This window comes from Choloepus didactylus, chromosome 1 (genome assembly GCF_015220235.1).
Source record: "Choloepus didactylus isolate mChoDid1 chromosome 1, mChoDid1.pri, whole genome shotgun sequence".
NCBI lineage: Eukaryota > Metazoa > Chordata > Mammalia > Pilosa > Megalonychidae > Choloepus > Choloepus didactylus.
Genome location: NC_051307.1, coordinates 4,744,726 through 4,770,632, shown reverse-complemented (window position 1 = coordinate 4,770,632; position 25,907 = coordinate 4,744,726). Strand labels below are relative to the sequence as shown.

At 43.4% G+C, this 25,907-nt stretch overlaps 1 protein-coding gene across 1 annotated transcript in view; it reads right to left on the bottom strand.

Moving 5' to 3' along the window:
• Positions 1 to 7,223: 7,223 nt before the first annotated feature.
• Positions 7,224 to 25,907, bottom strand: part of TMPRSS3 (transmembrane serine protease 3) — a 31,689-nt gene continuing 13,005 nt past the window's right edge. The window contains exons 8-12 of the mRNA XM_037839768.1: positions 14,125 to 14,294; positions 13,346 to 13,441; positions 10,663 to 10,805; positions 9,893 to 10,045; positions 7,224 to 7,555 (exon numbers count right to left, since the gene is read on the bottom strand). Of these exons, the coding sequence (XP_037695696.1) occupies positions 7,538 to 7,555; positions 9,893 to 10,045; positions 10,663 to 10,805; positions 13,346 to 13,441; positions 14,125 to 14,294 (580 nt within the window). The 3' untranslated portion in view covers positions 7,224 to 7,537. The remainder of the gene's footprint in view (positions 7,556 to 9,892; positions 10,046 to 10,662; positions 10,806 to 13,345; positions 13,442 to 14,124; positions 14,295 to 25,907) is intronic.

Genomic DNA, 25,907 nt, shown 5'->3' with positions numbered 1-25,907 from the left:
TGGAGGGAACCGCCTTTCTCCCAACCGCACTTTCCCCACTTCCTTATCTTGCCCGCACACTCCCCTGTGCCAAGGCAACTCCTGCCACCGCCAGCGCGCATGCACCGTGGCCAGAACAACTCCCGCCCGCTGCAACGGCTCCTGCGTCCTCTCAGAACCAATCCTAGCCCCTCTCCCTTCAGTATTGCCATTTAAGGCTACTTCACCTCCTTTCCAGCCCTACCCTTCTTACCAGCCTATATAACCTGTGATCACCCCTGAATAAATCTCTTTGGCGCATACTCCTACTGGATGAAGAGTGTTTTGTCCTTATCGCCGCCCTCCACACCTTGTACGCCCCCCGCCGAGGACCTGGCCAAGTCCTCCGCCTCGCCCTCGCCTCCGGGAAAGAGCCCCCGCCGCCGGTACCCTTTAAGCAGCCCCGAGAGCTGAGGGCTCAGCTACCGGCCGCCACTCCCCCCAGAAGCAGTAACCGCGACCGCACTCCAGAAAAGAAATAAAGACAAAAAAAGAAACTCAAATTCTCCCATACCCCTAACCACCACCCCCCTCCATTGTTGACTCATAGTATTGGTATGTTTGTTACTGTTGATCAAAGCATGTTAAAATACTGCTAACTGTAGTACATAGTTTGCAATAGGTGTATTTTATCCCTATATACCCCCCTATTATTAACTTCTAGTTATAGTGTTATACATTTGTTCTACCTCATGATAGAGTTTTCTAATATTTACACAGTTAATCACGGGCATTGTCCACCACAAGATTCACTGTTTTATACATTCCCATCTTTTAACCTCCAACTTTCCTTCTGGTGACATGCGTGACTCTGAGCTTCCCCTTTCCATCACATTCACACACCATTCGGCGCTGTTAGTTATTCTCACAATAACACTACTGTCACCTCTGCCAATTTCCAAACACTTAAGTTCACCCTAGTTGAACGTTCTGCTCATGATAAGCAACCGCTTCCCACTCTTTAGCCTCCTTCTATATCCCGGTAACTTGTATTTCATGTCTATGAGTTTACATATTACAACTAGTTCGTATCAGTGAGACCCTGCAATATTTGTCCTTATGTGTCTGACATTTCACTCAATGTGGTGCCCTCAAGCTCTCTTCATCAATCTGTTTTTGTTTTTTTTTAAGATGGTTTTATTCACACACCATACATTCTGTCCTAAGTAAACAATTGATGGTTCCCGGTATAGTTATATATTTATATGTTCACCGCCATCACCATTATCTATATAAGGACATCTTCATTTCTTCCACAAAGAAGGAGGAAGAGTCAAAGAAGGCAAAGAGAACAAAATAAAAGAAAAAGAAAGGAAAAAATGACAGCTAAAAAGCAACAAAAGGAAAGATAGAGTTAACCTAAATTACAATAAAATCATCAGAAAACATCAACAATGTCAAGAGTCCCATACCCTTCTCATATGTCTCCCCCCACCACCCCATATGCATTTAGCTTTGTTACATTGCCTTTGTTACATTAAAGGAAGCATAATACAGTGTTTCTGTTAACTAGAGTCTCTAGTTTGCATTGACTGTATTTTTTCCCCAATACCACCCTATTTTTAACATCTTGCAAGTTGACATTCATTTGTTCTCCCTCATGTAAAAACATATTTGTACATTTTATCACAATTGTTGGGTACTCTAGGTTTCACTAATACAGTCTTCTTTCCTTCTGGTGTCCCACCTGCTCCTAACCTTCCTCTTTCAACCATACTCACAGTCATTTTTGTTTGGTGTACTTACATTGCTGTACTACCATCACCCAAAATTGTGTTCCAAACCTCTCACTCCTGTCTCCCTTTCTGTCTGCAGTGCTCTCTTTCGTGGTTCCTGTAGAACAGGTATCTTGTTCACAAACTCTCTCATTGTCTGTTTGTCAGAGAATATTTTAAGCTCTCCCTCATATTTGAAGGACAGTTTTGCTGGGTATAGGATTCTTGGTTGGTGGTTTTTCTCTTTCAGTGTCTTAAATATATCACCCCACTTCCTTCTTTCCTCCATGGTTTCTGTCAAGAAATCTGCACATAGTCTTACCAAGCTTCTTTTGTATGTGATGGTTCACTTTTCTCTTGCTGCTTTCAGGATTCTCTCTTTGTCTTTGATGTTTGATAATCTGATTATTAAGTTTCTTGGTGTAGGCCTATTCATATCTATTCTGTTTGGGGTATGCTGTGCTTCTTGGATCTGTAATTTTATGTCTTTCATAAGAGATGGGAAATTTTCATTGATTGTTTCCTCTATTATTGCTTCTGCCCCCTTTTCCCTTCTCTTCTCCTCCTGGGACACCCATGACACATACATATTTCATATTGTCATTGAATTACCTGAGACCTTTCATATTGCCATTGAATTCCCTGAGACGTTGCTCATATTTTTCCATTCTTTTCCCTATCTGTTCTTCTGTGTGTAGGATTTCAGGTGTCTGGTTCTTCAGTTCCTGAGTGTTTTCTTCTGCCTCTTGAGATCTACTGTTGTATGTCTCCATTGTGTCTTTCATCTCTTGTGTTTTCCCTTTCATTTCCATAGATTCTGCCAGTTGTTTTTTCAAACTTTCGATTTCTACCTTATATTTGCCCAGTGTTTTCTTTAAAGCCCTCATCTCTTTTGCTGTATCTTCCCTGAACTCATTGATTTGGTTTAGCATATTTATTTGAAAATCTTTAATAGATTGTTTCATTAAAGTGAAACCATATCTCAACTGTATCTTGATTGAGGTGTAAGTTTGTTCCTTTGACTGGGCCATATCTTTGTTTTTCCTGGTATAGATTGTAGTTTTCTGTTGTTTAGGCATCTGGTTTCCTTGGTTACCCCAGTCAGATTTTCCCAGACCAGCATGGGTTCAGGTCTCAGAATGAGGTTATATTCAGGGTGTATCTTAGAAGATTGACAGACTTTCCCATGAGGTCTCCAGGCACTGTGCTTTTCCTAACCTGCCTAGCAGGTGGTGCCTGTCAGTCTGTCGCTCCTGACTGGTGTAAGAAGGTGTTACTTCCTTGGTTTCTGCTTTGGCTGTTTTCCCCGAGGCACTGGGGTCTGGTTCTGAAGGGGAAGCTGGGCATCACCTCTTTACTCTTAGGGAAGATACACCCCCTAGAGAGTTATCATCTGCATTTGGATAGTCTCTCTGACTCTGTTATCTCCACAGTCTGGGTCAGAGAGCTGGGAACTGAAAATGGCTGCAGCTCTTTCCTCTGAGCCCCTCAGGTTGAGAGAGAGAAAAAGGGACAGAAAGCCCCCTTTTAGAACTAGTACATGGCCCCCCAATTTCACTCTTCAGCCAGAGGTAACACCTGGTCTTCTGGGCTCTTCCTCCTGGGATAGCAGAGTCTTCTGGCTCTTTAAGGTCAGTCATCACTAAAAGTCTCTGTCTGCTTGTTAGAGGTTTGAAGGATGCAGTTTTAATACTGTGTTGGGAACTATTAATGTCATACACATTATAACGTGCCAGCTAAGGCATCTCCTGCCAAATCCCCCAGCTGGAGGGAGCCCAATCTCTGCTGGACCCCTCCCAAGGCAGGGGCAGGGACCACATTCTGGTACCAGCAACTCCCCAAGAAGAGAAGGGTCAGGAAGTGCCCAGATATGTGTGGAGAGGCAGTGCACCCCAGCTCTCTCTGCAACCCTCCCGTCACTGCCCTGTTCCCACTAAAGACAAGAGGTGGAGAGGAAGCTTCTAGTTTGCACCTTGGATGAAAAAGATGGAGGTAAAGGAAATGTCAAAGACACTGTTAGAGGAAATGTGCTTTAAGAACCCAGTTCTTCAAGCCCAAAAATATGACACCCTTTTTAGTGGACAGATTTTAAGAGACTTCATTCTCCTTTTCTTTTCATACTTTAGAAAAAAGAAATAAATAGTCCTCCATTTTGTCATTTCCCACCCCTTAGTGATAGTATTTTTCTGTGAACTAAACTGAGTTGTATTTTTTGCAGGATTTTGCTAAGAGAAGTGGTGATGCAGCAGGGTTCCGTGTTCACAAACTGAGCAGCTGTTTTTGTATTTGTAAATGAAGATGTGAGACGTTCCTTTCATGGTATTGAAGTTCCAAATGCTACATCTGGGCTGATTTTCACCTATTTCCAAATGAAATAGGTGCTGGTTTGTGAAAGAATAACATCAGATCGAGTCCACTGTGGGGCACGTTTATTGTACAGCCCTCTTCATCCTTTCCATCAGTGTTTGTGCACATCTTCTAACTTCCAGCCACTGGTCTGAAATACTGGGGGTCCACAAGAAAATGGAACCCAACTGCATCCCCAAGGAGCTATCAGGGTAGGACAAAAGACAGGATCAGAAACAAATGATTACATTGTATGTAAGTGCCACTATGTGTGTGAATGTGCACACATAAACTGACATGCACACACACATTCACACATACACACACACAAGTACCATGGGAGCACCATAGAAAGACAACCTTCTCTATGAATTTTATGAAAAAAAACAGACCATTTAGGCAACTAAGAGACAAACAAATTGGAACTCAGCACATCTCAAGAAGCTCTCCTGAGCAGAAGCACAGGCCAAGGGTCTACGTGATGAGATCCACCTGAAGACCCTCTTGAGAGAGACAGCATCGTGTCAGTATTGCCAAGATGGGAGCAAACTTCATGGGGAAAAAAAGTTGCCCAATAAGTAATACTTTTAAACTTGCCTAGATTTGAAGTCAATGTTATTTCATTTTTATGCAGCAGAAATTTTACTCTTTTCGATTGTCATTTTATTTCTACGTCACCTGCGTGATTCCTTGGGCCTTCCAGTTGCTGGAGTAGGTCATCAGGGATTTACATCTGCTCTTGAATAGGACATATTTCTTACCTATGCATTCACAGCCCTCACTTCTTTAGATCTGCATGGTATCGGGGGCCTTTGGACTTTGTGCTGCATTTATGATCTCTGAGGTTGAGATCCATAAATTTGCACCCACTTCCAAACTTCTTCAACCACCAGAGGCTCCCGGGCAGGGGTCTGAGGCAGAGTCATACACTGGGGGGTTAAAAGCCCAGACCTTCCATGGATGTTCTTGTCCCCTGCCAGGCAGTTTCTCCACGTAAGAAATGAAGGAAATAGACTTCAGCAGGTGTCCTCAGCCTCAGTCTAGAAACCCTCCTAGTACAGCTCTCATGGCCAACTCTATTATTTAAGTTGTTGACCAATTTTTAACACTCTTTTGTTCCAAGCTTTCTATAGTATTTTAAGTTTTCTATATTTCTTCTAAAAATGTTAAACTAAAGCCATGTCAAATGAGAAAGCATTGAAGGAGAAAGACAGAAAGAGAAGGACACAGTTTCCCATGGTCCATCCTGGCATCTGGGTGGAAGCCAGGGCTCCACTGTAATTAACTCAGGAAACACGTGGGCCACGCCATGTCTGCCTCTCAGGCTCCTCCGTGACACTGTTCTCTCAGCTATTTCCCTAGATGTGGCTGCAGGTTAGGGTGCTCCAGCCATGAAGTTCCCTCCTGGATCCCGCTCTGGCCTAGCTCTTGGGGTGAAGTGGCTATGAAGCTGCAACCATGGAGAAAAGGAAAGAGTCAAATCACAAATCAGCCTGAGGCTAATCCCATCAGCCTGTGGCTCAAGCTGGCAAATGTCTGTGTGGGGACCAAATATCTCCTAGAGGTTGCATAAATTAACACAACTTCGAGTGACTAGAAGTGGATGTCCAAAGTCCCTTTCGACTCCAATGCCAAAGAGTTTAGCTCCCCACGTTGCTTTTATTCCTGCTGGTGTGATGAGCCGGGTCTGAGTCCTAGAGACTCCGCTGGCCGGCTGAGGGACCTGTGAAAGTCGGGTAACTTCTCTGCCCCAGTTTCCACATGTACAGATTGGGGGCCATGACAGTCGCTGTCTCATGAGGTTGTTGTGAAGCTCAAACAACTGCATGTATGAAACATGGCATAGAATGGACCAGGCACACAGCAACGCTGATTAATTGCTGGCTATTATTATTATACAAGACCTTTGGAAAGAAAGTTGTGAGATGTCAACTACTTCCTAGCAAAACTCAATAGCAATTCAAGAAGGATGAAACCAGAATGGACTAGAACTACATTTCTGTTAACCCCACACCAATACCAGTCAAGTTGGCTCCATTGAGGTTATTGCATATGGCATCTTTTATCTTTTCATAACTTGGATCTGCAATATATGAGCTACTGGTAATTAGAGAGAAATAGGCAAAAATACCTACATAAAAATAGCCTTGTCATTTTCTGACAGACACAGAAAATGTATGGTGACTGATACAGTGAACTACAAAGTGGGCTAAATCCAAACACAATGTTCAATGGCCAGCTGTGCCTGTGGCACTCTCCCCCATCTCCTGCACATCCCAGAGGCTCACCGTCATCACGAGGCTCCTGAGAGTGCTCCCTTCCTCGGGCACCATGATCCTTCTCAGTGCTCTTATGTAAGCTAACTCACCTCGCCCACTGTGGCCTCAAGTCAACTGATTCATTCCTGATGCATTAGTATGTAATCCAGTATGAATGGGCAATGATTACTTAACAAGTAGCCCCTCCTCAGTTACGTGTGTGTTATGGGAGCTACAGAAGGCAAGAGGTTGACCTGGGGGGGGGGGTGTCTCTAATCCTGCAAGTTCATGGTAGATTAACGGACCAGTACCGAGAGGAAGGGAACTTTGGCCTCTTCCTGATGTGTGACCTTCACTCTGTGTGCCTTCAGGACACGCTGGGTGGGGTTTAGGTGGCCCTATCTTGCTCCTGTACTTTGTCTTTTCTTACTTGGCCTTGAGTCTTCTGACATGATATGAAATTCTTCTGATCTGTTGAGAAACTATTCTGCCAGAAAAATGCAAAATCCATATAGAGAAGAGATCAAAGTAATCAAGCCTCTGGAATTAAGCTTATGATTTCAATTTACATGAGCAGTAAATACTATTTCAAACAAGCTCTAATTAATGAGTGAATTAAGAAGATACATGTTCTTTGGAAGCACAGGACAATAGTACATCAAGCACCAAATGCCATGAAGAGATAACATAAGCATTAAAACTAATAATTAATACATTAAGTTCCCCACGTGCAAAAAAAAATCTTAGAAGTAGAAAATGTTGGTATGGTTCTGGTCCCTAGGGATTCAAATGTAGAGACACCTAACTCTACAGTGACATCCGCCTGCAGTTCTGGAGCAGCTGCCAGTTCCTTTTCACGTGAGACTGGTCTGTCTGGTCGGTAATTTTTAACAATCCCTGGAGGAAAAAATCAAACGAACAAGTGGGAAAACATAGCACTTTGGTGCTAAATTCCTGCTTTTGCTCTTAGTGAAGGTCAGAAAGGAGCTTCAAGGTCGTTTTAGTCCAACAGCCAATGGTTGGCTGGAGGTGTCAGCAGCTGTTGCTCTAGGTGTGCAGGAGAGGAAAGACCCCCCTTCCTTTTGGCTCTGCTGGGAGCACAGGAAAGTCAAGGACTGGAGGCATTGACTCAGGTCCAACGTCTCCACACAACCTCCATGAAATGCAGGAGCTCACGGTGGTGGCTTGTCCACTTCCTCTTCAAGTCCTCAGGTCCCTCTAAAGATGAAAATACAGGTGTTACCTTTTTTGCTCTTTGAGTCATCTCTCCAACATCACAAGCCAGTGGGCACCTGCATTTTAGCCTGGGTAAAGCGTCTGGCTCTTCTTGATGGAGCACACAGTGTACCAACAGCAGGGCAAGTCTGGCCTCTGACGGAGGAGGCTGGAGCTCTGTGCAGATCCCAGACAAATGTGCAAAAGCCTCCCCACACGGGAGCCCCTCCAAACCAGAAACTCCTCTGCAGTTGTGATCACCAACCTGAGATTTCTCCATAGTTTTCACAAGAGCTTTCCAGCTCTTAGAAGCATGTTCCTCAGTCCCAGCTGGGGTCAGAAAAGTCTGATTTTGAACCCTAACTAGATAGAGACAATGGCTGATGGTGTGGAAGGCAGAACCATTAGCTAACAAATACGGCAATTTCCCTGATTGGAAGGTCCTTGCATTTATGTTGGGAAGAGACAACCAAAAATGTAGACCACCAGAAAACCCCTCATGAGAAGGGAAGCCTCTTCTAGTCCTTGTCACCTGGAGACTTTGGAAAGGGTGTCTCCAGGGCTGGCCAACATCTCACACAGGCCAACACTGAGGTGGCTGAGAACTAAGACATCCCACCAAGAGCATCCACTCCCAGCATCCAGGGAGCCTGCTATCCGTAACTGACAACTGCTCACACATGGTGAGAACATCACATGTAATCATGCTTCTCAAGGTGTTCCCTGAAGACCATCTGTATCACAATCACCTTGCCCCAGACCCCTACTTGGAGTTTCTTGAAAAGGTCCCTGGGATTCTTTACTTACACCAATGAATTTATACCAATGAACCATTTATGCCAGGGAGAGCCTAATGCATCTTCAAAGCTGAGACCTGTTCTGTTCACTCTGCTGGGCAAAGTCAGGAGGGACTGAGTCAGGGGTCTGCGTGAGACTCACACGCTACCTTTTCTTAGCTTGGGGCCTTCCCCAGTTCCCTCACCTGTAGTTCAGGGACGGGGAAGGAGCTGCCATCCAGGACGGTCATCAGGGGAGAGAGGGTAAGACCTTACCCCTGACATGGCACACGGTTCGAAGGCTCCCCAGAGTGAGTTTGGAACCTTTGTGCCCCACCTGTCTCCGACCCCACGTTCCTCCACAGCTTGGAGAGCTGGGAGTTGGCTTCTTTGACTTGCATTGTTCAAGGTGTCAAGTCAACTTTCATGATTGCTCCGGTCACAAAGGACCCTCAGCCCCTGCTCACAGCTGCCGTGGAGGGCCCCCTCCCCAATGGCCCCGGTGAGGTCTCAGCCTCCCAGACACACTTCTAAAGATGAGAACCATTATGTAGTCTCTGCTTTAAGGCAAAAATTTGATTTTTTTTGCCAAATTTCTAAAACAGAAATTAACTGAGCACACTTAAGTTGTCTGAGCACAATGAGAGTTTGATGTCCTTTCTTAGCCAACTGTTTCAAAGTAGCATTTAAAAAAAAAAAAGTCTTTGAAAGCTGTCCAAGGAGTGACATGGGGCTCAGAGTCTGAGACCAAGTCAGCAAATCCTGGCTGACAGCCCTCAGGGAGGAAGGCGCCATGCTGCCAGGCCCTGCTGTACCCGGGGACTCCCCTGCTCACCTCCAAGTTGGCATCCCAGATCCACATGAGGCCTGGAGTTGGCTGTGTCCCACTCTTTCCCCAATATTCAGCGATTCTTTCCTCGGGGTCTTTAGGGCGCCCCCTGCCCACCCTGTTCCTGCCGAGCCCATCACTGACTTGCCTCCATCCTCCTGGCCCTTCCCATTTCCTCCATTCCCCCAGATGAAGCCCAGAGCTGGCCAGGCTTCTCCTGATTGGAGACTTTCCATCCCATCCCTGGTTCCCAGCAAGGTCCACACTCCTTGGTGGGCATCCTGAGCCCCTCCTAGACCCCACCCGCCTCTGTCTCCACCTCATCTGTCATCACACCAGCCATCCACCCTCCATCTGCAGGCACGGCACACTCAACCCTCCCCATTCCCAAAGGGTGCTCCTCGACCACCTCTGCTTCCACTCCCTGCTTGGTGAAGCCTCATGCATCCTCATGTCCCAGCGGGCAATGCTCTCCTCCATGAGCCCCTCTGCATGGACCTCACCTAGAGAGAGCCCTGTGGGATCAGCCCCGCTCCCGTCTGTTTGCAGCACCCCTTTAGCAGCCCTTCACAAGCATCGACACTGAGAATTGCAAAACCACTGCTGGCCGCACCGACCACTCATTCATCATCCTGGTGCCTTATAGCGGGACTGGGTGGTACCTAAAGGGTTGCCTGAGTTGAATGATGGGCCCAGGAGAGCTGGGGGTGGGGGTGGGGGTGGCGAGGCACCCACCTCCATCTGCTCGTGGATCCAGTCCAGAAAGGCAGTGATGCGGGTATACACCCCCGGCTTGTTCACCTCGGCACAGCCGATACCAAAGCTCGTCGCCCCCACCAGCTTCCACGCCCTTCTGTCTTGACACACCAGGGGCCCCCCGCTGTCTCCCTAAATGGTGAGGAAAGAAAAGGGTCACTAGAGCAGGTTTTCCTGTGGTAGCAGCAGAATCCCCCGTACACAATGTGGCAGCAGGGTGGTTCTACATCCGCATCCATGAGCCCTTCTGGGACTCGGTCCCGCATTCTCACTGGGGAGGGGGAGGGCCCTCGGCCCCTCCAGGAGTGTCCCTCCAGGCTGCCCCTCCCTCGGAGATTCTGGATATGCTGAACTCATGAAGGTCAAGGGCAGCTGGGACAGTGGAGGGGGCTGCTCTCAGAGTGTGGCTGGGGGTCTTGGAGCTCCCAATAACTGTAGCCTTTGGAGGCCCAGATTCACAGGTTCCCACCTGCTCCTCCCACCCCCCCTCCCAATCCCTGCAAACTCTGAGATTCAGGGCTGGGGAGGGAACCACCCACCAGGGCCCTCCCACCACTCAGCACCAGAAGCAGAGGGGGAGCGTCCGATAAACGCAGGCCCAGATGCCAGGAAAGGGATCAGTATCTTAAGCAAACTTCTCTCTCACGCCCTGTAAATTTGCTTTTCAGTCAGTCACAGAGAAACACTGGTGGCCTGTCAGGAGGCCATGGCCCTGGGGGGTCCTGGGGATGGGGGTGGGGACTCCTTACCTGGCAGCTGTCCACGCCGCCCTTCAGGTAGCCGGCACAGAGCATGGAGGGGGAGATGATGCCGCCATACACGTCCCTATGGTTACAGACCTTGTTGGAAATTAGGGGGACGGCTGCGTGGTTCAGGATGGAGGAGCCATCTCCTGTGTCAAAGCAAGGAGGGTGTGTGCAGCGAGGAAGGGCCCAGCCTGGAACTCAGAGCCCACCTTGGGACTCAGACAACGAGGAGGCACCCACCAGGCAGGTGCGGTGAAACTCAGGGGGGACCAGGAGATGCAGCCAGTTGTGAAGCACCACCTGCCCCAGAGCCTGGCTCTCCTCTCCCTGGGTCGTGCAGGCCGCTCTGCTTCAGGTCACGGACAGCATCTCCTTAGGCAGCCTGAGCAGTGGAGGGGGTGGTGGCAGTTGCAGCCTTCCCAGGGGCCAGGCCTGGGCCAAGCACTCAACCCTCACCGGCCTATTTAGACCTCATGCTCCAGAAGAGGAGACTGAGGGTCTCAGAGGTCACACCTAGCTACTAAATGAACTTGGGGTGATCAGCAGAAAAACGGTCCCAAAGACATCCACATCCTAATCCCCAGAACTTGTGCTCATGACCTCACATGGTCAAAGGGACTTTGATTAATTTAAGGATCTTGGGAAGGAGGCTATCCTGGGTGATACAGGTAGGTCTGATGCAATCACAAGGGTCCTTATAAGAGTTAGAGAAGGAGACATGATAACAGAAGGGCAGAGGGTCAGAGTCAGAGAGATCTGAAGATGCCCACTGCCAGCTTTGAAGATGGAGGAAGAGCACACAAGCCAAGGAATGTGGGCAGCGTCTAGAAGCAGGAAAAGCAAGAAAACAGATGCTCTCCTGAAGCCTCCAGAAAGGAGTGCAGCCCGGCTGACACCTTGGTTTTAGCCCAGTGACAGCCATTTCAGACTTCTCACCTCCAGAACAGTAAGATAACAAATACATTTTGTTAGACCACTAAATTTGTACTAACTTGCTACAGCAGTTCCAGAAAATACACCAGAGGTCGACCAACTTGTGAAGAGCTCGACACCCTCTAACTGCACTTGTTTGTAAACCTAGTTACCTGTATGTTTAATAGCTTAATGTAGGGGACGCTCTGTTTCTACCATCTGGCAGGTATCACCAGGTAGCAGGTAGGGCTGCACTCCTCAAACCCTTATCTTAAGTGTGAGGTGACTGTGAGTCATGCTGGGTTTCCTGTCTGGGCTTCCTGGATCGGCCTTCATGGCCACTGTCCTTTACGTGGGGGCTGCCTGGCCACGGCATGGGCTGAGTGGAATCTGTCCCTACCCACCCCACAGGGATGCTGCGAAGACAACGAAATCACCCTGTTCAGGCACTCCAGTGTGGAGAGGGTCATGGGTGGGGAGCACATTCCCAGAACCCCAGACCTCCCATCACTTGGTGTGTGAGCTTGGGCGGGGAGCTCAGTGTCCCTCACCCTTGGGTTCCTCACCCACAAGGTGGCTGCTGTGAGGACCAGACAGTAGAACATCGAAACCTTCAGCTCAGCATGTGGCGAAAGCTAGAACAAGGCCAGAGTGGCAGGTGCATGGTGAAACAGCTTGATGCACTTGTGGGAGAAGCTTCCATCCCGGGCAGGGGAGATAGCAAGCCATGTGGATGGAACCCCATTACACTGGGGCAGGGGGTCAGTCTAGTCTTTTGGTGGACAGGCTGACTCATTAGCAAGGTGAGCAGATCTACATAGGAACCCAGAATGTTCTGGGAGAAAGGTGCTGTTCTCCTGCCCCTCCTCGTCAGAGTCTAGAGCCATTAGAACCACTCTGATGAGGGGTCCGAAAGGAGAACTCATAAGAGTTCAGCACGAGAGGACGAGGAGTGACCCTGCTCCTACACAAACCACAGGAACATGGGCAGCTGGTTCTAAAAGAGCTGGAAGACCCCGGACCAGCCATGTTGGCACAGAGCCAGGAATTGGCCAAGTGGTTGAGCTGGAAACTACCAAGAGTGTAAGTAACCCTGAGCCAGGCTGGGTCACCACTGTGGGTGCTTGTTGCAGTCTGGGCACCCAGAATGCCACAGACCATTTGGATGGAGTAAGCCCCAGGTGCCCTGGACATTTAGGAAGGGGTGGGTACAACTAATATATCTCAAGAGGAAAATACTAAACTTCTGACTAACAAGGAGAGCAACTGATGGAAAACCTAAGAATTGTGCACATTGGTGCTCCATACCGACAAAAGGATGGTACAGGTTTCATTAGCATCTGTTGTTACTGTTGATATTCCTTCTTCCATGATTACATAACAATAAGATCCTGGTTGTTTGCTTTTTCTCCTTGACCTTTGTAGGATGAAATAACACATCTTCCAAAGTCCCACAAGGAAAAAAGTACCATTCTTTGACTTCTCCCCACCAAGGGACATCCATGGTTCTCCTTTGTTTCATATTTCTGTCCTGAGAATTCTGCAGTTTCACATTGTCCCCAGACAAATGCAACCATGATTATGAGCCACAATTTACTCAGCAGATTGCATGCTTCCGGCAGCTGATGTGCCCTCCCCTGGCCGGGACATCTGGATACCATGTGGGAAGGTTACATGGGGACCCTGGAGGAAAGTGTGTTGCATGTGGGCCCCCACCCTGGCCCCCTAGTTTCTGGGATCCCTGGACTCAGAATCTTGATTTCGGACCACTGACCTCCATCCTCTGTGGCTCCCCATCCTGACGTCCAGCACATTTTCCCATCTGGAAAATTCTCTTCTGTGTTGGGCAGACAAACTGGTTGGATCATCTCTGTTTAAAGGGGAAACAATTACTCTCAACTCATTTGATGCATTAGTCTGTGAAAACAATTACTCTCACCTCTGTTATGTCTCTAAGGAGCTCTATCTCTCCCAAAGAAAGGTCAAGCCCTTGGTAATTTGACAGCTAGTAGTTCAGAGCAGGGACACCCCTAGAACCTTAAAACTTAAAACAACCCTATAATGTGGTAATGTGAGAATGTCCAGATGAGGGATCAGCAAACTCTGTCTGCAAAGGGCCAAGTAGCAAATATTTTCAGTTTTGCAAGTCTGTGTGGTCTCAGCAGCAACCACCTGACACTGCTGTTGCTGCCTGAAAGCAGCTGTAGATAATACATAAAGAAGTAGGCTCTGTTCCAACAAAACTTCATTAAAAAAAAAAAAAAAACAGGAAATGAGCCAGATTTGGTTCACCCTTGCTGTAGACCAAGGGTATATGTTGCTTTATAGAACACTGAGATACATTTAAAAATTGCCCATTATGCCAAGAACCAGGAAAATCACAACTTCAATGAGAAAAGATAATCAACTGCTGCCAACACCAAGATGAACCAGATGTTGGAATTATCTGACAAGGAGTATAAAGCAGCCATCAAAAAAATCCTTCAACCAGCAACTGAAAATTGTCTTGAAACAAGTGAAAAGAAACAGAACAACAAAGAAGCCCCAACATACCATTGAATGTGAGTGGTCCAGCCAGCTTCATGAGGGCAATATCGTTGCCCAACCTCTTTGGCTTGTACTTGCTGTGGTAGATGATTTTTTCCACCAGATGAGAAGGGGCTGGACTGTCCAACAGGGAAACCAGACCTACTTGTATGGTCCATGACTTGGGAACATACAGGCTGAAATGGGAGACCAAGAGGTGAGGCACAGGAGAATCCCAACCATTGAACCATGCCCTCCAAAACCCATCCTCAAATCTTAATCCCTGGGCCTGTGAATGTGACATTATTTGGAAATAGGGTCTTTCCAGATGTGATTAGTTAAGATGAGGCCAAGCTGGAAGAGGTTCCAACATGACCAGTGCCCTTATATGAAGAAGAAATTTGGACACAGACATGGAGAGAGAAGATGGCCGTGTAATGACGGAGGCAGAGATGGAGTTTTGCCACCAGTCAAGGAACACCAAGGATTGGTGACCACCACCAGAAGCTGGGAGACAGGCCTGGAACAGATTCCTGCCTACAGACTCCAGAGGGAGCCCACCCTGCCAACACTTGATCTTGGACTTTGAGTCTCCAGAACCATGAGAGAGTAAATTGTTATTTTAAGCCAATTAGTTTGTGGTAGCTCATTACTGAAGCCTAGGAAACTAAGACAACCCCATTGACCTAAGATGTCCAGAGAGCCAGTGCCCAAGGAGATGACAGGGGATGCTGTCAGACAAGAGGCAGCCCCGCTACCCCACTGATGTTTGACATCTGACTGGGGCTCCCATTTCCTGCAGAAGCACCTCACACATTTTCTAGACAAGCCTCACTTAGCACCTCTGGGAACTTCTCAGCATTCGAGACCTGAGCTCAACTTTGCTTAATGCAAAAATTAAGACCCATTCTTCACCAAACAGCAACCAAAATAGAAGGAAATAAAAATAACAGGGTGATTAACCACTGTGGGGTGTTTTTTTCTTTTTTTTTTTTTTTTGGCTATTATTTTTATATTAGAGAAGTCATAGGTTTACAGAAAAATCATGCAGAAAATATGGAGATCATAAATACCCCCCTCATGCATGAAGTTCTCATTATTAACACACTTCATCTGTATTTCCTTTGTTACAATTGATGACAGAGTATTATTATAGTTGTACTATTAACTATACTCCATAGTTTACATTAAGGTTCACAGTTAGTGTTGGTGCCCATTTGGATATATTATGTCCCACATAAAAGACATATTCTTTAATGCAATCTTGTGGGGCAGACTGATTAGTCTGTTGATCAGGGTGGAACCTCTGATTGAATTATTTCCCTGGAGGTGTGGACTCCACCCGTTCAGGGTGGGTCTTAATTGGATCACTGGAGTCCTTCAAAGGGAACTCACGCTGAGAGCAGAGAGAACAAAAACGCCCCGAGAGAAGCCGAGGGAGACAATTTGGAGACGGCTGTTGAAAGCTGACACTTAGAGATGCTTTGAGATGCGGACAGAAAGCCATTTGGAGATACTAAGCTAGGAGACGAAGCCTACAGTTTGCCCTGGAGAAGCTAAGAGAGGACTCCCAGATGCTAAGAGAGAAAAGCCCCAGGAGAATGAAGCAGAGAGCTGAGAGAAGCTGAGACAGAAGGATACACAGGAGCTGAGAGAGAGGGGAGCTGAAACACAACCCAGGACCATTAGATGCCTGCCATGAGCCTTCCCAGCTGACAGAGGTGTCCTGGATGCCACTGGCCTTTCTTCAGTGAAGGTGTCCTCTTGTTGATGCCTTAGGTTGGACACTTATATGGCCTTAGAACTGTGAATTTATAGCCAAATAAACTCCCTTTATAAAAGCCATTCCATTTCTGGTATTTTACATAATGGCAGCATTAGCAAACTGGAACAATGTTGTACATTTCTGTGGTGTTTCTTTAATATTTGTTCTGGTAACATATGTATAACCTGAAATTTACACTTTTAACAGCATTCAAGTATATGATCAGTGGGATTAATTACATTCACAATGTGTCCTACCATCACCACAATCCATTATCAAAACTTTTCTGTCACCTCAAACAGAAACTCTGCAACAATTAAGAAATTAATTCCCTGTTCCCTATAGCCATCACAGCCCCTGATAATCTGTATTCTAGTTTCTGACTCTACGAGTTTGCTTATTCTAATTATTTTATATCAGTGAGATCATACAGTATTTGCCCATCTGTGTCTGGCTTATGTCACTTGACATGTCTTCAAGGATCACCCACATTGTCAGATGTATCAGAACTCCATTCGTTTATGTGGCTGAATAATATCCCATGGTATGTGTATGCCACATTGTGTTTATACATTCATCTGTAGATAGACACTTGGGTTACTTCCATCTTTTGGAAATTGTAAATAATGCCGCTATGAACATCAGTGTGCAAATATCTGTTTGAGACCCTGCTTTCAATTCTGTGGGATGTGTAACTAGAAGTGGGATTGCCAGATCATTTAATAGCTCTCATGTTTAACTTCCTGAGGAACCACCAAACAGTTTTCCACAGTGGCTGCACCATTTTACATGCCCACCAAGGAAGAAGTATTCCTATTTCTCCACATCCTCTCCAACACTTGTTCTTTTCTGGTTGTTTTTTTTTTCTTTTCTTTCTTTTTTTTTCTTTGGTAATAGCTATTCTAGTGTGTGTGAAATGGTATCTCATTGCGGTTTGATGTTAATGATTGTGAGCATCTTTTCATGTGCTTATTGGCCATTTATAGATCTTCTTTAAAGAAATGTCTATTCAAGTCTTTCGCCCATTTTTTAATTGGGTTGTTTGCATTGCTGTTGTTGAGTTGTAGGATATTTTTTAAGTATTCTGGACATTAAACCCTTATCAGATAAGTGGTTCCAAATATTTTCTCCTGTTCTGTTGGTTGTCTTTTTACTTTCATGATGACATCCTTTGGTGCATGAAACGTTTTAAATTTTGATGAAGTGCCATCTCTCTAGTTTTTCTTTTGTTGCTTGCGCTTTAGGTCTGACGTCTAGGCAACCCCTGCTTAATACAGGATGCTTCCCTATGTTTTCTCATAGAAGTTTTCTAGTTTGAGTTCTTATATTTAAGTCTCTGACCATCTTGAGTTGATTTTTGCACATGGTGTGAAGCAGGGGTCCACCTACATTTTTTTTTTTTTTTTTGCATATGGATATCCATTTTCCCAGCACCATTTGTTGAAGAGACTATTCCTTCCATATTGGGTGAACTTGGCACCCTTGACAAAAATCAATTGGCCATGAATCAATTTGATTCCATTGGTCGATATGTCATTCCTTGTGCAGGTAGCATGTCATTTTGATTCCTGTAGCTTTGTAATAAGTTTTAAAATCAGGCAGTGTAAGTTCTCCAACTTTATTCTTCTTTTTCAGGATGGTTTTGACTATTTGGGGCCACTTACACATAAATTTGATGATTGGCTTTTCCATTTCTGCCCCCCCCCCAAAAAAAAACCTGTTGGAATTTTTATTTGGATTGCCTCAGATCTGTAAATTGTTTTGGGTAGAACTGACATCTTAGTAATATTTAGTCTTCCAATCCATGCACACAAAATGTCCTTCCATTTGTTTAGGTCTTTTTTGGTTTCCATTGGCCATGTTTTGTAATTTTTCCATGTGTAAGTACTTTGCATACTTCATTAAATTTATTCTGCATATATGATTCTTTTAGTTGCTATCGTAAATACAAATTTTTCTTCATTATCTCTTTGGATTTTTTGATATTAGTATAGAAACACTACTGATTTGGGAGTATTGACCTTGTACCCCACTACTTTGCTGAATTTGTCTATTAGCTCTAGTAACTGCTGTGGAGTTTTCAGGATTCTGTATGTATATGATTCTGGTGTTTGGAAGATGTAGGTTCCCCAGAAATAACAGGTTCTTAAAGTTAATCCATTCCTGTGGGTATAAACATATTGTAAGTAAGACCGTTCGGCGAGTTTACTTCAGTAAAGGCATGACCCACCTCATTCAGGATGGTCTTAATCCTCTAATTGGAATCTTTATAAGAGAATGAAATTCAGACACAGAGAGAAAACCACAGAAGCAAGAAGCTGAAAGCAACAAAACCTGGAAGAGAAGGCAGAGACCAGCAGACGTCACCATGTGCCTTGCCATGTGCCAGAGGAGCCAAGGATCACCAGCAGCCAGTCTTCCAGAAGAAAGCATCACCTTGATGGTGCCTTGATTTGGTCATTCTCACAGCCTTAAGCTGTAAGTTAATAAATTCCCATTGTTTAAACTCAATCCATTTCATGGTGTCTGTTTTGAGCAGCCTAGGAAATTAAAACAAAGATCATAACATTTGAAAATAGGAAAAGTTTTACTTCTTCATTTCCAATTTGGATGCCTTTTATTTCTTTTTCTTGCCTAATCACCCTGGCTCGCCCTTCCAGCCCAATGTTTAATAATAGTGGTGACAGTGGGCATTTTTGTCTTGTTCCTGATCTTGGAAAGATTTCAGCCTCTCACCATTAAGTATGATGTTAGCTGCGGGTTTTTCATATATGCCCTTTATCATATTGAGGAAGTTTCCTTCTATTCCTAGTTTTCTAAGTGTTCATATCAAGAAGAGGTACCAGATTTTGTCAAATACCTTTTCTACATCAATTGAGGTGATCATGTGATTTTTTTCCCCTTCATTCTATTAATATGGTGTATTACATTCATTAATTTTCTTATGTTGAACAACCCTTGCATAACTGGAATAAATTCCAATTGATTGGGGTGTATAATTTTTTAATGTGCTGTTGGATTTGATTTTCTAGTATTTTGCTGATTTTTAAAATCTATATTCATAACAGATATTTATTTTCTTGTAGTATCTTTATCTGGCTTTGGTATTAGGGTAATGTTGGCCTCTTGGAATGAGTTAGGCTGTGTTCTCTCCTCTTCAGTTTTTTGGAGGAGCTTGAGTAGGACTGGTGTTAATTCTTCTTGGAATGTTTGGTAAAATTCGCTAGTGATGGCATCCGGTCCTTGGCTTTTCTTTGTTGGGAGATTTTGATTACTGATTCATTCTCTTCACCTATTGTTGGTCTGCTGATATCTACTATGTCTTCTTGAGCCAGGGTAGAAAGTTTGTGTGTTTCTAGGAAGTTGTCCTTTTCATCTAGGTTGTCTAATTTGTTGGTGTATAGTTGTTCATATTATCCTCTTATAATCCTTTTTATTACTGTGGGGTTGGTAGCAATACCCCCCTTTCATTTCTGATTTTAGTTACGTGCACTCTCTCTCTTTTTTTGTCAGTCTAGCTAAAAGTTTGTCAATTTTATTGATCTTTACGAAGAACCAACTTTTGGTTTCATTGATTCTCTCTACTGTTTTTTTTTTAATTCTCTATTTCATTTATCTATGCTCTAGTCTTTATTATTTCCTCCCTTCTGCTCACTTTGGGTTTAGTTTGCTCTTCTTTTTCTAGATCCTTCAGTTGTGAACCTTGGTCTCTGATTTGAGATCTTCTATTTTAATGCAAGCATTTAGAGCTATAAATTTCCCTCTCTGGGGGAAATTTCCCTCTCTGCATCCCACAAGTTTTGGTATATTTTGTTTTCATTTTCATTCACCTCAAGATATTTCTTAATTTTCCTTGTGCTTTCTTTTTTGACCCATTCATTGTTTAAGAGTGCATTATTTAATTTCCACACATTTGTCAATTTTCCAGTTTGCCTACTGTTATTGATTTCTAGCTTCATTCCATTGTGGTCAATGATGATACCTTGTATGATTTCAATATTTTTTTATTTATTCAGACTTGTGTGACCTGACATATGGTCTATCCTAGATAATGATCCATGTGCACTAGTGAAGAATATATTCTCTGTTGCTGTTGGGCAAAGTATTCTATATTTGTCTGTTAGGTCTTGATTTATAGTGTCTGTCAAGGTTTCTATTTCCTCATTCATCTTCTGTCTAGATGTTCATGGTAGCTTGGAGCTATGTACCCCAGAAAAACAGATTCTTAAACTTAATCTATTCCTGTGGGTGTGGACCTGTTGTAAATAAGATCTTTTCAAGATGCTACCTCAGTTAAGGTGCAGCCCAACTGAATCAGGTTGGGCTTTAATCCAGATGACTGGAGTCTTTTATAAGCAGAGTGAAAGTCAGATGGAGAGAGAAGCCATGGAGAGGAGCCAGAAGCTGGAAGTCAACAGAACCCTGAAAAGAAGAAAGAAGCCAGGAGAGGCCTCCCCCCGCAGCCCCCCCGGAGTGCATTGCCATGTGACAGAGAAGCCCAGGTCCATGCAGCAATGGCAAACAACACCAGAACTCCAGTCTTCAGGAAGAAAGCATTACTTTGATTACAACTTGATTTGGACTTCTAGCCTAAAAACCATGAGCCAATAAATTCGCATAGTTTAAGCCAACTACCATTGCATGGTATTTACTTTGGCAATGAGGAAACTAAAACAATGTTCTATTCAATTTTTGAAAGTGGTGCACTGAAGGCTCCTACTATTGTTGTAGAACCGTCTGTTTTTCCCTTCAAATATGACAATATTTTTTCATAAATATGAGTGTTCTGTCATTAAGTACATATATATTTATAATTATTTTGTCCTCTTGTTGAACTGATCCCTTTTTCAGTGTATAGTAAACTTCTTCATCCCTTGTAATAGTTTTTTACTTAAAGTCTCTTTTATCTAATATTAGTATAGCTACCGAAACTCTCCTTTGGTTAATATTTTCATGGTATATGTTTTTCCATCCTTTAATTTTCAAACTAGTTGTGTTTTTGAATTTAAGGTGAGTCATTTGTAAACAGCCCATAGTTGTGTCATGCTTTTTTATCCATTCTGCAAATCTCTGTCTTTTGACTAGAGAGTTTAATCCATTTATATTTAAAATAACTACTGATAATGCAGGACTTTCTTTTACCATTTTGTTATTTGGTCTTTGTGAGACTTATACCATTTTTGTCCTTAATTCTTCCATTAATGCATACTTTCATATTTATTTGATTTTTTGTATTGTTCCATTTGAGACCCTTCTCATTTCTTTCTGGGTATATTTTTCAGATATTTTATTTGTGGTTGCCAAATGGTTTAAATTTAACATCTTAACCTATAACAATCACTTTTGATTTGATACCAATTTAACTTTAATAGCATACACTGTTTCTATACCTCCCCATCTTCCCACTTTTTTGTTGTGCTTGTTACAAATTATCTCTTTGTACCTTGCATGTCCAAAACCATAGATTTATCATTACTTTTTATGCATTTTCATTTTATAACCAGTAAGAAGTAAAAAGTAGTGTTACATACCAAAAAAACAAATACAATGGTACTGGCTTTTTTAACTACCTACATCATTACCTTTTCTGGAAGTTTTTATTTCTTTATGCCACTTTAATCCGCAGTCTGGTTTCCTTTCTTTTCAGTCTGAAGCACTCTCTTTAGCATGTTTTAAGGCAACTCTAGTGGTGATGAACTCCCTCAGTTTTTGTTTATCTGGAAATGTCTTAATCCCTCCCTCATTTTTTTTTCATTTTTATTGAGATTGTTCAGATACCATACAATTATCCAAAGATCCAAAGTGTACAATCACTTGCCCCTGGGTACCCTCATACAGCTGTGCATCCATCACACTTAATTTTTGTTCAATTGTTAGAAACTTTTCATTACTCCAGACAAGAAATAAAGTGAAACATGAAAACAGAAAAAAAGAAAAGGAAACTCTAATCCTCCCCTATCCCTAACCAACCCCCCTCAATTGTTGACTTGTAGTATTGATATAGTATATTTGTTACTGTTTATGAAAAAATGTTGAAATACTACTAACTGTAGTATACAGTTTGTAATAGGTATATAGTTCTTCCCTATATGCCCCTCTATTATTAACTTCTAATTGTATTGTCATACATTTGTTCTGGTTCATGGAAGCGATTTCTAATATTTGTACAGTTGATCATGGACATTGCCCACCATAGGATTCAGTTTTATACATTCCCATCTTTTGACCTCCAACTTTCCTTCTGGTGACACATATGACTCTGAGCTTCCCCTTTCCTCCTCATTCACACACCATTTGGCACTGTTAGTTATTCTCACATCTTGCTACCAACACCCCTGTTCATTTCCAAACATTTAAGTTCATCCTAATTGAACATTCTGCCCATACTAAGCAACCACTCCCCATTCTTAAGCCTTGTCCTATATCTTGGTACCTTATATTTCATGTCTATGAGTTTACATATTATAATTATTTCCTATCAGTGAGACCCTGCAATAATTGTCCTTATGTGTCTGGCTTATTTCACTCAGTATATTGCCCTCGAGGTTTTGTCATCAACCCATTTTTTTTTTTTTTTAATATGGTTTTGTTCACTCACCATACATTCCATCCCAAGTAAATGATCGATGGTTCTCTGCATGGTCATATATTTATGTGTTCACCACCCTCACCACTATCTATATAAGGGCATCTACATTTCTTCCACAAGGCAGGAGGGAGAGTCAAAGAAGGTAGAGAGGCAAAAGAAAGAGGAAAAAAAAATGACAGCTAGGAAGCAGCAAAAGGAAAAATAACCTTAAATCAAAGTGGAATAAAGAATCAGACAATCCCACCAATGTCAAGTGTCTAACATGCCTCCCCTATCCCCCCCTCTTATCTCCATTTACCTTGGTATATCACCTTTGTTACATTAAAGGAAGCATAATACAATGATTCTATTAGTTACAGTCTCTAGTTTATGCTGATTGCATCCCTCCCCCAATGCCTCCCCATTTTTAACACCTTGCAAGGTTGACATTTGCTTGTTCTCCCTTGTAAAAGAACATATTTGTACATTTTATCACAATTGTTGAATACTCTAGATTTCACCAAGTTACACAGTCCCAGTCTTTATCTTTCCTCCCTTCTTGTGGTGTCTCACATGCTCCCCACCTTCCTCTCTCAACCGTATTCATAGTTATCTTTGTCCAGTGTACTTACATTGTTGTGCTACCATCTCCCAAAATAGTATTCCAAACCATGCACTCCTGTCTTCTATCACCCTGTAATGCTCCCTTTAGTATTTCCTGTAGGGCAGGTGTCTTGTTCACAAAGTCTCTCATTGTCTGTTTGTCAGAAAATATTTTGAGCTCTCCCCCATATTTGAAGGAGAGCTTTGCTGGACATAGGATTCTTGGTTGGCGGTTTTTCTCTTTCAGTATCTTAAATATATCACACCACTTCCTTCTTGCCTCCATGGTTTCTGCTGAGAGATCCGCACATAGTCTTATGAAGCTTCCTTTGTATGTAATGGATCGCTTTTCTCTTGCTGCTTTCAGGATTCTCTCTTTGTCTGTGACATTTGATAATCTGATTATTAAGTGTCTTGGCATAGGCCTATTCATATCTCTTCTGTTTGGAGTACACTGCGCTTCTTGAATCCGTAATTTTATGTCTTTCATAAGAGATGGGAAATTTTCATTGATTATTTCCTCTATTATTGCTTCTGCCCCCTTTCCCTTCTCTTCTCCTTCTGGGACACCAATGATACGTACATTATTGTACTTTGTTTCATCCTTGAGTTCCCGGAGACATTGCTCATATTTTTTCATTCTTTTCTCCATCTGCTCCTTTGCGTGTAGGCTTTCAGGTGTTTTGTTCTCCAGTTCTTGAGTGTTTTCTTCTGCCTCTTGAGATCTGCTGTTGTATGTTTCCATTGTGTCTTTCATCTCTTGTGTTGTGCCTTTCATTTCCATAGATTCTACTAGTTGTTTTTTTGAACTTTTGATTTCTGCCGTATATATGCCCAGTGTTTCCTTTACAGCCTCTATCTCTTTTGCAATATCTTCTCTAAACTTTTTGATTTGATTTAGCATTAGTTTAAATTCCTGTATCTCAGTTGAAGTGTACGTTTGTTCCTTTGACTGGGCCATAACTTTGTTTTTCTTAGTGCAGGTTGTAATTTTCTGTTGTCTAGGCATGGTTTCCTTGGTTATCCAAATCAGGTTTTCCCAGACCAGAACAGGCTCAGGTCCCAGAGGGAAGAAATATTCAGTATCTGGTTTCCCTGAGGGTGTGTCTTAGAAAATTTCTTCACCCTTTGATGCCTCGGGTCACTGTGCTTTTCTGCCCAGCAGGTGATGCCTGTTAGCCTATAATTCTTGACTGGTGTGAGGAGGTATGGCCGTGTTCCCCCAGGCTCTGGGGTCTGATTCTGAATGGAAAGGGCCCCACCCCTTTCCTCCTAGAGAAGACAGAGCCCCCAGGTGGAGGTCATTAGCATTTCAATGGTCTCTCTCTGCTTGTGCTGTCTCCACGCTTCCGCAAGTCACAGCCCTGGAAACTGGAAATGACTGGGGCTTTCTCCACTGAGCCAAAAAAGAAACAGATAGTCCCCTTCAGACCCAGTCCAAGGCGACCCTCTGGCTCTCCCAGGTCGGTTGTCACCCAAAGCCTCTGTCTGTTTTTTGGGGATGCGTACCTGTAGTGAGCAGTTCACACTCGCTACTTAAAACCCCAGTTGGAGCTCAGCTGAGCTATATTCGCTTGCTGGGAGAGAGCTTCTCTCTGGCACCACAAGGCTCCGCAGCTCAGGCTATGGGGGAGGGGGTCTCACGACTTGGATCCGCAGGTTTTACTTACAGATTTTATGCTGTGTTCTCGGGCATTCCTCCCAATTCAGGTTGGTGTATGATGAGTGGATGGTCTCGTTTGTCCCCCCGCAGTTATTCTGGATTACTTACTTGTTGTTTCTGGTTTTTTGTAGTTGTTCCAGGGGGACTATTTAGCTTCCACTCCTCTCTATGCCACCATCTTGCCAGGAATCCCTCCCTCATTTTTGAAAGACAGTCTCACCAGATATGAAATTCTTGGTTGGCAGTTTTTTCTTTCAGCACTTTAAATATTTCATCCCAGTGCTTTCTTGCCTTCATGGTTTCTGATGAGAAATCAGCACTCAATCTTTTTGGGACTCCCATGTACATAACATATTGCTTTTCTCTTGCAGCTTTCAGAACTGTTTCCTTGTTCTGGGAATTCTACAGTTTGACTACTATGTATCTGGGTGTGGTTCTCTTCAAGTTTATCTCCGGTTTTGGGTTCAGTGCATTTCTTGAATGTGCATATTCATGTCTTTCATTAAATTTGTTAAGTTTTTTGCTATTATTTCTTTGACTATCCCTCCTACTCGTTTCTTTCTTCTCCTTCTGGGATTTCCATACTGAATATATTGGTACACTTGATAGTATCCCATAGGTCTCTTAGGCTCTGTTCACTTCTTTAAAATTCTTTTTCTTTCTGATTCTCAGCCTGAATCATTTCCACTGTCTTGCCTTTGAGATCACTGATTCTTTCTTCTACTAGCTCTAATCTGCTGTCAAAACCTCTAGGGAATTTTTCATTTCAATTATTGTGGTCTTCATCTCCAGTATTTTCTGTTTCATTCTTTTTAAAGATCTGCCTTTTTATTGAGTTCTCACATTGTTCATTCATTGTTTTCCTGATATCCTTTAGTTCTTTCCCTGCATTTTCCTTTATCTCCTTGAGCATATCAAGGAACATTTTTTTTTTTTTTAAGTATTTGCTGGTATGTCCAAAGTCTGACCTTCTTCATTGATGATTTCTGGATTTCATCTTTTTTATCTTTGGATGGACTATCATTTCCTGTTTCTTTGTTTGTCTTATAATCTTTTGATACACTATACATTTTAATATTTTAAAATGTTAACTCTGGGACTAAATGAGCTATGTGCTCATTAAGTTTATATTCAGCTAGTGACAGGACAGAGATTTCCTTGAGTGCTGAGGACTAACAAAAACAAACAAACAAAAGCAAACAACACCTTTC